The following is a 13,607-nucleotide window of genomic DNA, read 5'->3' as shown; positions in this document are numbered from 1 at the left end:
TTCATGGACGGGAGGTGCTCTGTGGGTTGGCAAAAAGCAAACTTAGTCTAAAACAGAAAGAAATTTCAAGAACAACAAATTGTCAGATAAATTAAACTGCTATGTGCATCTTTGTTTTCCAGACACCGTTGCATTTAGCCGTCCTTAGCGGAGATTTCCTCACAGTCCAGCTGCTCTGTGAGCAGGTAGGTTAGAAGAATGGAAACATTTCCGCTGGTGCTGCTCAAGTTAAACCTGCTCAGTGTGGTACATCAAAGATCTGGACAAGTTTAGGTCATTGCATCTGATGAAACAACATTCTGCAACATGATTAAGTATCTGTTAGTTAAGAAAAATGAATCTCGCAATAGAAGATATTATAGCATTCAAATTTGAAAAAGAATTGCCAAAGTTAGTGAACCAATCCAACCAGTTTTTTTTAGCATTTAAGATCGAATGCATGTGCTGGGTTAGTGGTGCAACCCAAATCCTGAGGTAAGCATATATCAAATATTGTTAATTGTTCACACATTTCTGTTTGGAAGTGTAACTCACTTATAACTGCGGAATTGTGCACCAGAATACTTTAATTAAGCAGCTTCATTGAAAATGGTGACCAACACAAAAATTAGGGGATTGAGAACTGAACATGAGTAACAGCCAAGAATAGCTGCCCTCATTCAGACCAGGTGGGTATCATCTGACATGCTATTATATAGAAAATAAATCTGTAACTCATTAAGAAATGTTGTTCTAGAAATGAGTACGGGGGCAGGATTCTCCTTCGGCCGAAATCGGGAAAGGTGATTGGGCGGGGAATCGGTCGTGAAGCCAAAATTGTAGCGGGTGCGAGCGCACGACAGAAAGCCCTGCTCCGGTGCCTCGACAGCGCAACAATGCATTCCGGAACGCACGTACAGTAAATACCGTTCGCATATCATTAACGGGCCTGACCCAGTATTCTCTGCAGCCTCCGTGATGCACTGCGTCCGCTGGGAGGAATTACTGATGGCAAGTTTCATTTGTGGTTTCAAAAATTGGGAACCAGACACCATGGTCAATGAGGGAGAGAGGGGAGGTAAAACATGCATAGGCGCAACCGTGGGCTTCCTGTCCTGCCACTCGCTGGCAGGGGCGGGGGGACCAGTGCACCAGTGCACTCTGCACTGTAAATTCTATGAAATGTCTGCCAGGCCCGGGGAGGGCAGCGGGCAGTGAAGGGGGTGAGCAGGGGATGGGCCATGCGGTCAGGGTGACCCCCCCCCTCACGGGACCAGGGTATCCAGCCATGGATCGCCATTGCCGTGGCCTGCTAGATTACCATCTTGGTATTGTCATTGTGAGAGTACCTTTAAGAAATGGGTGCTTATAATGGGTGTGTATATAAATATCTGTAGTGAGAGTACCTTTAAAAAATGGGTGTTTACTACTGCAGTGATGTCAGAGAGTGGGTGGAGCTGGGCTGTCTGTCAGCTTTTTACTGTCGCTTTAGGCTTTTTGCTGCAGGGTGTGTTTTGGTTTCATTTTAGTTTTGGAGAAGCTGCAATCACAGCAGGATGTGTGTGAATCTCTGCAAGCTTATGAGTGACCATTTGCTGATTTCAACATGGTGACTGTTCTCTGTAGTGAAGTTAAGCCGGATGTCTTTCTGTTAAAAGTTGTTTTTAAGTCTTATGGATGTTAAAAGGAAAGTAAGAATTACTTAGTGTTGTATTCTTTGGGGGTTGTATTTGAATTGATGGTTGCTAAGATGTTCACTGTATGTTTTAAAAAGGTTAACTTGAGTTCATAGAATAAACATTGTTTTTGCTTTAAAAAATACTTTTCCATTTCTGCTGTACCACACCTGTAGAGTGGGCCGTGTGCTCCCCATACCACAATCTATTTAAAGTTGTGGGTCAGGTGAACTCCATGATACACTTTGGGGTTCTCTAAACCCTGGCCCATAACACTGTGCACCACACTGAACACCCACAGTGGCCCGTAGTTGTGCAGAATGACACCGGTTTTATGGGTCCCCGACCCCACCAGCTATGCATTCCACCCTCCCCCCCCCCCCCCACAACCCCATCAACTCCTCACCCCCCCCCCCCACCCCCCCCCGCCCCCGCCAACCAGCTGGCACCCCCCGGCATGATCTGGACCATGCAATTAAGGTTGATGACAACCCGCTCTGCGATGAGCTTTGGTGCTCCGCACCATTTGACAATGTCTGACCCGTGCCCACGGTAGCACTTTGCACCATCCACCTGGGTGATCCCTGCATGTGAGCTGGCCATTCCATCACAGGGTCCCACTGAACCCTTGGGTGGTGATGGTGGGGACGGAGTGGCTGGGGGTGTGTGGCATCAAAGCAGTGAGCACTGGCTGAATTGGGGTCCCTGGCCCACGCCCAACCCCAACATCTCCACCCCCCTCCTCACTCCCCATGCCCCCTCTGCAGCCAGCTCAGACCAGACCATGCCTCACACCCTTTTGACTGAGCACTAGTTGAAATGTTGTGAACTTGTGTTTATTGTGCGATGTGAACATACATATATACAGGTTTGTGCCCTAACCCCTATCGCTATACTATGTGCTGCACATGTGCCAACTTAACTGGTTGGCACCTTTCTGGCCTTACGGCCCGAATGCTATGCCTAGATGGATCCCCAGGCAATATATCGAGTGGAGCCGGCCTGCTGCAATTCCCACCCTTTGACTTGGGTCCCCTTTGATGGCCAACTTCTGGGACGACCGGCCTTGATGGGCCCGGCTGCTGTTCAGGTTTCCCAGGTGTGTGGTGCCACCCCGTCTTCCCGCTGTTCATCAGGTGCACCAGGGACAGGAGGGGGAGAGTCCGAGGCGCTGTGGTGTTCGGCACCTCCCCTGCGGGAGTCACCAGCACGGGCCCCATTACCTCCTCCTCCCTCAGGGTGTCCAATGGCCCCCAGGCTACGCGATGGGGCCGGGGTGCAAGCGGAGTGAACTCCTGAGGCTCCTCGCCACCTCGCGCTGCCAGTCCTGGAAGCCTGCTCCCGTCTCGACCCGGGTCTCGATACTTGCGGCCATGGAGCACAGGGAGTAGACCACCTCTTTCTGGGCTGGGACTGTGCCCACATCACGCTGTGACTGTGCCATCATCTTCTGGGTCTGTGTCACATCAGCCAGTGACTGCACCACCTCCCTCTGGATCTGTGCCATGTCAGCCCTGTCCTGGCCTCGGCCACCGCCCACACCGAGTGCTGTTCTCCACTTGGGGTTGGGGTTCTGGTTAGGGTCGGTACACCAGAGGGGCCCGCCTCTTCGCCAGGAGATCCTGCAAGACATTTACATGACGCATGATTAGTTCGCAGGTTGGGGTGGTGGTGGAGGGGGGCGGTGTGGGAGGGGTGTTGGGGTAGAGCTGGGGGTGGCGACATTCATGCCATGGCGAACCCCCAACTAAGCTGGGTCTCACTTGTTCACCTGATACCGACCTCTGCCTCTCTCCGGACCCACCAACCAAGTCCGGTGCCCGCTGCTCTGCTGCGGGGATTGCGAGTCGGGATTGACCCGAACTTAATCTCAGGCACAGCCGATCTGATTGACACTCGAGAGGCTGACGAGCTGCAGCCACAAATAAGCACTCCACTCCACACACACATTCATCCCAGCCAACAAGATGGCAGCAAGGAGAGCGTCACCCGGTTCACTAATGCTGAGACCTTTTTGGACGCCGTGGAGGAGAGGCAGGCCACCCTGTACCCTGGGATGGGAAGGAGGTTGCCACCCGCCACCGTTCACTGAGCTTAGGCTCAGGTGGGCATGGTCATGAGCACTGTGGACAACACCAGCAGGATCGGCCATTGTGCCACAAAAAACTGCACAACCTCCTTAGGGAGGCAGAACTGTGCCCCGGCACCATCCCCAATCTAATACACCCACAACCCGGCTCCCCCCACCCCCACCTGGGGCAACCGAACCCCCACCCTGCACCACCTGCCAGCACTCATACCGGCCGCCATGGCTGGGTGTCCTGGCCACGAAAGCCACCAGCTATCACCCACTGTGCTGCATGTGTCTGACTACCTAAAACTGTGTGTTTTCTGTCTCTGTTGCCCCCGCACCCCCCCAAAGAAAGCGGCCCACAACCACCGGGATTTGGAAAAGACTGGAGGGGAACCGCAGACCGGCAGCCCTTCACCGGAGAAAATAGTTTGTCTATGAGGCACGATCAATTTGGCTGGAGACGAAGTTGAATTCAAACTGAGGCTTTATTAGTCTCTGAAGTGTGGCCTCCTACAGCAGCTGACAAAATGGCTGCTAGCTGAAGGCCACGCATATTTATAACCCGGCTCCTGGGCGGAACCTGCATGCAGGGGCCCAGGTGAACCTGTAGTGCAGGTTCTACCGTACAACCCTTAATATAGGAACACAGCCCTGGCGTGGCGGGGGGACCTGTTGGAATACTTGACCCTTGAGAAGGTTAAGTTCGAACTGAGGGGGAAGCTCGGAGGGGTTCTACAAGTCATGGGCACTATTTATTATGCACTTTCAAGAACTGGATAACATCGAACATTAGTTGGGGGGGGGGGGAGGGGGACTGTGTAGATTAAGGGTGACTATGGGTAATCCCTGATTCCTTTTTGTCAATTGTTGCTGTAAACATGTGGGCTGAGGTTTGGGGGTTGGTGGGCAGATGGGATCGTTGTTATTATGGGGATTGACATATCTTGCTAACTATTGTTTCTTGTTGATGGGTGTAAATGTGGGAGAAAATGTGAAAAAGGAGAATTTTTTTTTAAAAATTCTTTTTTAAATATAGGAACACAGTGGTTTGCCACATTCACCCCCTGTTAAAATTGAGTCCGGCGGGGGTGGTGGATAACTATATACAATTCGCAATCTTTAATATTTACAGAACAGTGAAAAAAAATGTCTCTGGTCATCCGGTGGGCCGGTCAAAGGTTCAGCCGGTCCGGCGCCTTGATCGTCCTCTGGGATCGATGAAGTGGAGCCGGTGATGTTGGTGCTGTCGTGGTCTAAGTTGACTCCGGGAGCGTGCCAAAATCCTCTTCATCAACGGGGGTGGGCAGGGGGAGGACGGACAGTCCTAGGGGGGGTGATGGGGGCGGCGGGGGGGGGGGTGGCGCCGGGGGCGATGGGGGTGGTGTGGGGGCGGAACCTGCTGGTGCCAGGTCCCTGAGGGACACAGTATCCTGGCGGCCGTCGGGGAATGCCACGTAGGCGTACTGTGGGTTTGCGTGGAGCAGGTGCACCCTTCTACCAACGGGTCCCCTTGTGGAGCCGCACATGTTTACGGAGAAGCACGGTTCCCGGAGCTGTGAGCCAAGTTGGGAGTGATACCCCGGATGTGGACTTCCTGGGGAAGGCAAAAAGACGTTCATGCGGTGTACTGTTAGTAGCAGTGCAAAGTAATGAGCGAATGGAATGTAGTGCATCAGGGAGGACCACTTGCCAGCGGGAAGCCGGGAGATTTCTGGACCGTAGGGCCAGCTGGACGGCCCTCCATACCGTCCCATTCTCCCTTTCTACCTGTCCGTTTCCCCGGGGGTTGTAGCTCGTCGTTCTGCTGGAGGCGATACCCCTGCTGAGCAGGAACTGGCGTAGCTCATCACTCATGAATGAGGATCCCCTGTCACTGTGGATGTAGGCGGGGAAGCCGAACAGAGTGAAGATGGAATTAAGGGCTTTAATGACGGTGGCAGTCGTCATGTTGGGGCATGGGGTGGCGAAGGGAAAACGGGAGTATTCATCGATCACACTGAGGAAATACGTGTGTCAGTCGGAGGAGGGGAGGGGGCCTTTGAAATCCACGCTGAGGCGTTCGAAGGGGCGGGAGGCCTTCACCAGGTGCGCGCGGTCCGGCTGGTATAAGTGCGGTTTGCACTCCGCACAGACCTGGCAGTCCTTGGTGATCGTCCTTACTTCCTCGATGGAGTAGGGCAAATTTTGTGCCTTAATGAAGTGGTACAACCGAGTGACCCCTGGATGACAAAGGCTGTCGTGCAGGGTCCGGAGTCGGTCTACCTATGCGCTGGCACATGTACCTCGGGATAGGGCATCTGGGGGCTCGTTGAGTTTACCAGGGCGATACTTAATCTCGTAGTTATAGGTGGAGAGCTCGATTCTCCAGCACAAGATTTTGTCATTTTTTATCTTGCCCCGCTGCGTGTTGTTGAACATGAAGGCTACCGACCGTTGGTCAGTAAGGAGAGTGAATCTCCTGCCGGCCAGGTAATGCCTCCAATGTCGCACAGCTTCAATGATAGCCTGGGCCTCCTTTTCGACGGATGAGTGCCGAATTTCGGAGGCATGGAGGGTGCGGGAAAAGAATGCCACGGGCCTGCCTGGTTGAGGGTGGCGGCAAGGGCGACATGCGATGCGTCGCTTTCTACTTGGAAAGGAAGTGTTTCTTCTACAGCGTGCATTCCAGCTTTGGCAATATCAGCTCTGATCCGGGCGAAGGCCTGTTGAGCCTCGGCCGTCAGGGGAAAATCAGTGGACTGTATGAGTGGGCGGGCCTTGTCCGCATAGTTTGGGACCCACTGAACGTAATACGAGAAGAACCCCAGGCAGCGTTTGAGTGCCTTGGGGCAGTGGGGGAGGAGAAGCTCCATGAGGGGGCGCATGCAGTCGGGATCGGGCCCCAAAACTCCGTTCTGGTCCACGTAGCTGAGGATGGCTAAGCGGTTTGTACGGAACACACACTTCTCCTTGTTATATATGAGGTTGAGGAGAGTGGCGGTGCGGAGAAATTTAGCAAGGTTGGCGTCGTGGTCCTGCTGATCATGGCCTCAGATGGTCACATTGTCTAGGTACGGAAACGTGGCCCGCAAGCCGTTCCGGTCGACCATTCGGTCCATCTCCCTTTGGAAGACCGAAACCCCATTGGTGAGGCCGAAGGGGACCCTAAGGAAGTGATATAGCCGGCCGTCTGCCTCGAAGGCGGTGTATGGCCGGTCCAATTTACGGATGGGGAGCTGGTGGTAAGCAGATTTCAGGTCCACCGTTGAGAAGACCCGGTACTGTGCAATCTGGTTAACCATGTCAGATATGCGTGGGAGGGGGTACGCCTCGAGCTGCGTGTACCTGTTGATGGTCTGGCTGTAGTCCACGACCATTCGATTTTTCTCCCCAGACTTAACCACTACCACTTGAGCTCTCCAGGGGCTGTTGCTGGCCTCGATGACTCCCTCCTGAAGCAACCGCTGGACCTCGGAACTGATGAAGGCCTTATCCTGGGTGCTGTACCGTCTGCTCCTGGTGGCGATGGGTTTGCAATCTGAAGTTAGATTGGCAAAGAGGGAAGGAGGACCGACCTTTAGGGTCACGAGGTCGCACACAGTGAGGGGTGGTAAGGGTCCGCCGAATATAAGGGTCAGGCTCTGGAGGTTGCACTGAAAATCCAGGCCAAGGATAAGTGCAGCGCAGAGGTTAGGGAGGACGTAAAGGCGAAAACCGTGGAACTCTACGCCTTGGACTGTGAGCGTGGCCATGCAGTACCCCCGGATCGCTACGCGATGGGATCCATGGGCCAGGGAGATACTTTGATTGGTAGGGTGTACCTTAAGGGAGCAGCGCCTTACCATATTTGGATGTACAAAGCTCTCGGTGCACCCGGAGTCCAGTAGGCAGGAGGTCACGTGGCCGTTGACTTTCACGCTGGTGGATGCGTTGGTCAGAGTGTGTGATCTGGACTGGTCGATTACCATGGATGCGAGTCGTGGTTGATCGTCGGGTAGTGAGGCAGCCGCTGCATCGGGGTACTGAAACGCCGTTGGTCTCCGTGTGCTGCGGGGTGGACAAGATGGCGGCGCCCGGAGGTCCTGGTGGTCACAAAATGGCGGCGCCCATGGAACACACGTTGCGGGGGTGGAGCAAGATGGCGGCGCCCATGAAACGCACGTGTTGTGCGGGGGAGAAGATGGCGGCGCCCATTGCTCGCACATGGCCTGGGGAGGAGGGGAGGATAGCAGCGCCCATTATCCGTGACTGGGGGGGGTGGGAGCGAATGCTGCCGCTGAGCGGGCCTGGCACACCGCTGCGTAGTGGCCCTTCTTCCCGCAGGCCTTACAAAGGGCAGAGCGGGCCGGGCAGCATTGGCGGGGGTGTCTTTGTTGGCCGCAAAAATAGCATCGGGGTCCCCCAGAGATCACTGGCTGTCGCATAGCGCATGCGTACTGGGTGGGTAGCACACCCGCTGGGGCAGCTGCCTGTGGGGCCCATGAAGCGTAGGAGGAGTGGGCCGCGCGGTTGGGGGCCTAGGACTGTACATTGCGCAGGGCGACCGTCATGGAAAGCGCTAGTGTTTTAGTCTCTGCGAGGTCGCGTATGGCCCCTTCTTGGAGCCGCTGCCTGATAACATCGGACCCAATCTCAGTTTCAAAAGCGTCCCTCATAAGGAGATCTGAATGCTCCTTAGCTGTAATGTCCTGGCAGTCACAGTCTTGAATTAATGGGATCAGGGCCCTCCAGAAGTCCTCGATTGACTCACCAGGTAGTTGAGTACGCGTTGCGAGCGCATGTCTGGCGAAGAGCAGGTTCGTCTTCTGCTCATAACTCTCTTTGAGTCGAGTCATAGCGTCAGCGTAATTGGGCGCATCCTGGATCAGGGGGAAGATTTTAGAGTTGAGTCTGGAGTACAAGATTTGAATCTTCTGAGCCTCTGGAACAGGGGTTGGCGCCGCGTTGATATACGCTTCAAAACAAGCTAGCCAGTGCTGAAAGTCCTTTCTGGCGTCGCTTGCGTGTGGGTCCAGCTGCAGTCGATCTGGTTTAATCCGGAGGTCCATCTTCTGAATCAGAGACTAATAAATTGAGGCACGATCAATTTGGCTGGAGACGAAGTTGAATTCAAACTGAGGCTTTATTAATCTCTGAAGTGTGGCCTCCTGTAACAGCTGACTAAATGGCTGCGAGCTGAAGGCCACGCATATTTATAACCCGGCTCCTGGGCGGAGCTAGCATGCAGGGGCCCAGGTGAACCTGTAGTGCAGGTTCTACCGTACAACCCTTAATATAGAAACACAGTGGTTTACCACAGTCTACACGCTGTAAAATCAGACTTCATTCCTGTTATCCGAAACCGACGTCTTCTACCTCGCAACCAATTTCCAACCAATGTCACAAAGTAGCTTCCAATTCTGTGTACTATGTGGTACTCTGAATGCTTTGTGTGACAAAAGGGCAGTTGCATAAAAATGTTTTAAATCTATCAGAACAAATGCTGGATTAATTTTGAACATAATTTCAACTGTTGTGCCAGAACTTTACCGTCCCTCACCCAGGCAGGTTCTGAGGCGGGGCTGAGAATATAAAATAGCATGGATGGGATTCCCACCACGATCCAGTCCATACTGATCCAGCTGCAATTTTACTGTGGGGTAAACAAGACCTCGGACTTGAAGCCTACCTATGCTCCTGTTAAGGCCCTTTTCCCATCCAGCCTCAATTTTAAGGCTGGCGGGTGCTCAATCCCACCACTCAGTGACCATGCTGCAATTGTCTTTTTAATTCCATGCGCTTTAACTTTGCTGAGAAGTGTGTTATGTGACACTTCATCAAATGCCTTTTGGAAGTCCATGTACACAACTTCAATCACATTATCCCCATCACCCTTCTCTTGCCTCATTAAAAATCTCTGCCGGATGTGCCTGAGTTGTGCCAGTCTCAGGTTAAGGGATTCAGATTGACTGGGCTCTCCCAGAGTCCCCTGGGTGGAAGGTTCCATGAGGTGCTCCAGCAGATCTTCGTCCCTCTGGGTGCACGTGGGTCCCTGGGTTGCTCCATGGGATGGAGGGGCAGCTGGAGTGAACCCCAGAAGCCTAATGTCATCTGGCGCTACCAGTCCTGGAGGTCTGCCATGGTCTGCAGCACGAGTTGAACCCCTCAGCCATGGTCCTCAGGGACTGAGCCATACTTCAGTGTCCTCCCATCATAGATCTGACCTCTTGCCAAAGGCTTTCCACTGTAGATGCCACCCTTGCAGTGTTGGCCTCGGTGCCAACATTGCTGGCAATATATCCTGGGACAGAAGGCTTTGGGACTCCTCCATTCCGCCTTGCAGCCACAGGAATTTCGCTGACAACTCTTGGTATTCCCGGCTCTCCCTTTGCATCTCCAGCACCAAAGGGATGAACATGTTCAGAGGCACAGCATCTGCATCCCAAGATCCAGCAGGCCTCTGGCTGCCCGATTCCTGCGACGTTCCTGCCTCCACCTGTTGCGCATCATAAGCTGTGTGGTGCTTACCAGAAAGTAATCCAGAAGCTAGGTGCCTCTATGATGGTGGATGGTGCAGTGATAGCCATGACACCTCTGCTGTGTCTCCTCCGAGATCTTCTCTGAGGCGATGTTGAGGGTGGATGGTGGAGCACTGCTGGTAGATAGTCCAGAGTCTTCAGTTGATGTTCCTGCAAGGCAAGGGACATGGTTTTAATACATGGCCTGGTCAAGGGTTTGGACTTCTCAGAACTCACTTGAGATTGGTCATCTGGATAAAGGTTCATTGGCTCCTCACTTTTCTGTCATAGCCCCACCTTGCTATCAGCGCAGGCCCGCTCAAGCTCCTCCCCTGCGATCTCCATGGCTCTCTCCTCGAATGGAGTCAGGATCTTCGGCTCGGGCATCCCACAAAGTGTCTTCTCTCACTCACGACAGTTGTGGGTGAGCTTCTCCTGCAGGAGCACAAATGGGGATAATGTAAGCTGGTATCTGGCGGGTCACCTGTTGATGATACCTGGCATGTGTGGGCACTGCACTTAAGCGGGGTGGGGGAGGGGGTCGTGTTGAGGAGTGCCAAGGTAGGTTTGAGGATGGTTGCGGGATATCATGTGCTGGATCCTGCAAGTTGGCAGCATGTGAGATCGAGGTGACATTCTGGGAGGGCAATAGAAGGGTGCAGTGCAGAGATAAGAAAGGGATCACTTAACTTGGCTGATCGGAGTAGATCATTCATTTATTTTCTACACTGAACATCCGTCCTCTTGGTCAGGCTGCTGGCACCAACCAGTCCTGCGAAAGTCTCCCATGTCGGAATTGACACTTTGTTGGAGGACGTCCTGCTAGAATGAGGGTATATTGTCGCCCGCCCCTCATCCACAGCATCCAGCAAACAGCCGAGGTCTTTCTCTGAAAATCGAGGTGCAGGTTTCCTTGCTGCCATCCTCTTTGCTTGAATGATAGCAAGTACTGTGGAACTGTTTAAATGTAGCGCCCCCTTGATTGAAAAGCTCAGATTGCCTCCAAGGCGGGCGAATCAGACACTTTGGGCAGAATTCTCCGTCAACTGACGCCGGAATCGGGAAACCCGATTGGACCGAGAATTTGGCGTCAGCTGAAAATCGAGGTTGGTGCCGTGTGCCAAACGGAATGCCATGCTCCGGTCCCTCGACAGCGGTGTGAATGCATTCCACGCTGTACATGCCAGCGTGGGCAGCAAATTGTTCAGTAAAGGTTGTTGGCATATCATCAACGGGACTTCTGCGATGCTCCGTCTCCGCCAGGAGGAATTACCCATGGCGAGGTTCACTTGTGGTATTTCAAATCGGGGCACAGGAGACATGGTTGCTGAAGGTACAGAAGGGGGTACAAACAGTGTCGAACATCGCTATACTATGCTGATAGTTGTGCCGCTGGCCATGGGTCATGAACCAAGGCCGCAGAGAGTAGTGGCAGACAGCTTGGAGGTGCGCCATGGGGTTGGGGTGGTCGGCAACAGACCGCCATTGCCGCAGCCTGCAAGGTCATGCGCTGCGCACGCCGCTGACTGCCCAGTGGGAACTTAGTGTCACAGGTCTTATCGGTGCCACCCCCCGAGATACCCTCTGGCCCCAGAAGACCTATAAACAGGATGGGGTGTGCTCCAGCGCAATCAGGGCCATCATCTTGGCTGGGGAGAGGGTGGGCATGCATTGGAATTGCACGAGTTCTATGTGGCGCCAGTGTTAGCCCATTAACTGGACCTGAATCGTTCTGGATTGACACCGTTTTCGTCCACGTACAACGTCACGGTTCAGTCCTGGTGTCAGCACTTAGTCTCTCAAATGGAAAATTTGCTCCTTTGTGACTCAGGTGTGGCGTTTTTCACATGAGGGGAAAAAAAGTTTCAAAGTACCTGAAAATTGTGGATCAGATCATACCGCTGGGACTGGCAGGATTCGCACTGATTTTCCCATTGAAAAATTACACTTTGCTATTTTCTCGGAAAATTCCGCCCTTTTACTATTGACTTCATTTGTGTTTCCTGGAGGGAGCATGCATGTTTAGCATATATGAACCCTATCAAGATTCCAAATGGGCAAAATTAAGAAAATCTAACAAGGTTGTATGGAAAGTGGTATGTGAAATCAAAGAATTATTGACTTACTCATTGGGCTGTGCCTTTCAGATACTGGTGTGAACAGATACTGCTGGCTTGTTCAATGGGAGTATTGTATTATGTCTAGCAGGCGCCATTCCTTCCTGTTTGCATAGGTGGTAATCCGTTTTGGGCATGACATAAAATGCTACAATATACAGCTAAATGCCTGGAGCAGTTCAGCACCTGACTACCAGGAATCAGTCTTGGATGTTATTTCCATTTTGGTTAACATTTATAAATATATTTATATGTCATTTTATAGAATTCAATGTTCACCTATGCTAAAACTTGTCACATGTACAACATGAAATACCTCGGGGACCGTTGTGACCCTCAAAACCTGTCCAGCTTTCCCAGCTGCAACCAGAAATATTGCAAACATCTGTACAAAAACACAAATGGGAAATAATAAATAGATGATTTATAGAAAATGGAATATTAATTGAAATGTCTTTATTTTCACATGGGATGTGGGTGTTACTGGCAAGGCCAACATTTATTGCCCATGCCCTTGAACTGAGTAACTTGCTAGGCCAGTTCAGATTCAACCACATTGCTGTAGGTCAGGAGTCACACAGGGGCCAGACCTGGTAAGGATGGCAGATTAGTGAACCAGGGCAGTAGTGAACCAGGTGGGTTTTCACAACAATCAATAATATTTGTCATAGTCACCATTACTGTACACCAGCTTTACATTCCAGATTTATTAATCAAATTTAAATTCCACCAGCCACCACAGTGAGATTTGAACCCGCATTCCCAGAGCGTTAGCCTCGGCCTCTAGGTTACTGGTGCAGTGACATTACCACGACACCACCATCTTCCCAATTACCACTAAGCCACTGTCTTCAAAAGTTACTTTTGTTTTTATTGTATCATTGGTACCTTTGCTTGGAAATCCTTTAATTATTTTTCTCTCATATTGCAGAATGGAGTAGAATTAGAAACTGAAGATATAAGTGGGAACACGCCTCTAAAACTTGCAAGAAGTCGCCGGTCTCAAGATACCGTTGTATATTTAGAAAATATCATAGGTCAATCAAAAAGTCTGATTCCAAAGTTTACTTGGAGGTAAAGTAAAACCATTCAGTTGTATAATTAATCATATTTTGCATAGTGCACATTACTCTGGAGACACAGCCTCAAAAACATATGTTACATCGGACAGTGATGAAATATCTAGAGTTGAATACTCTTACAATTTGACATTTTAAAGAGTATTTGCCATTTCATCATAAAGTACTCGAAAACAGCCATCTTTGTAACTAACGGTTGTTTCCGG

At 51.7% G+C, this 13,607-nt stretch overlaps 1 protein-coding gene across 1 annotated transcript in view; it reads left to right on the top strand.

Annotated features, from left to right (window-relative positions):
* Positions 1-13,607, top strand: part of LOC140408454 (uncharacterized) — an 83,140-nt gene that overhangs the window by 50,558 nt on the left and 18,975 nt on the right. Inside the window, exons 4-5 of the mRNA XM_072495680.1 lie at positions 123-185; positions 13,254-13,396. Of these exons, the coding sequence (XP_072351781.1) occupies positions 123-185; positions 13,254-13,396 (206 nt within the window). The remainder of the gene's footprint in view (positions 1-122; positions 186-13,253; positions 13,397-13,607) is intronic.

This window comes from Scyliorhinus torazame, chromosome 3 (genome assembly GCF_047496885.1).
Source record: "Scyliorhinus torazame isolate Kashiwa2021f chromosome 3, sScyTor2.1, whole genome shotgun sequence".
NCBI classification, from domain to species: Eukaryota; Metazoa; Chordata; class Chondrichthyes; order Carcharhiniformes; family Scyliorhinidae; genus Scyliorhinus; species Scyliorhinus torazame.
This window is presented reverse-complemented; position numbering and strand designations above follow the sequence as displayed.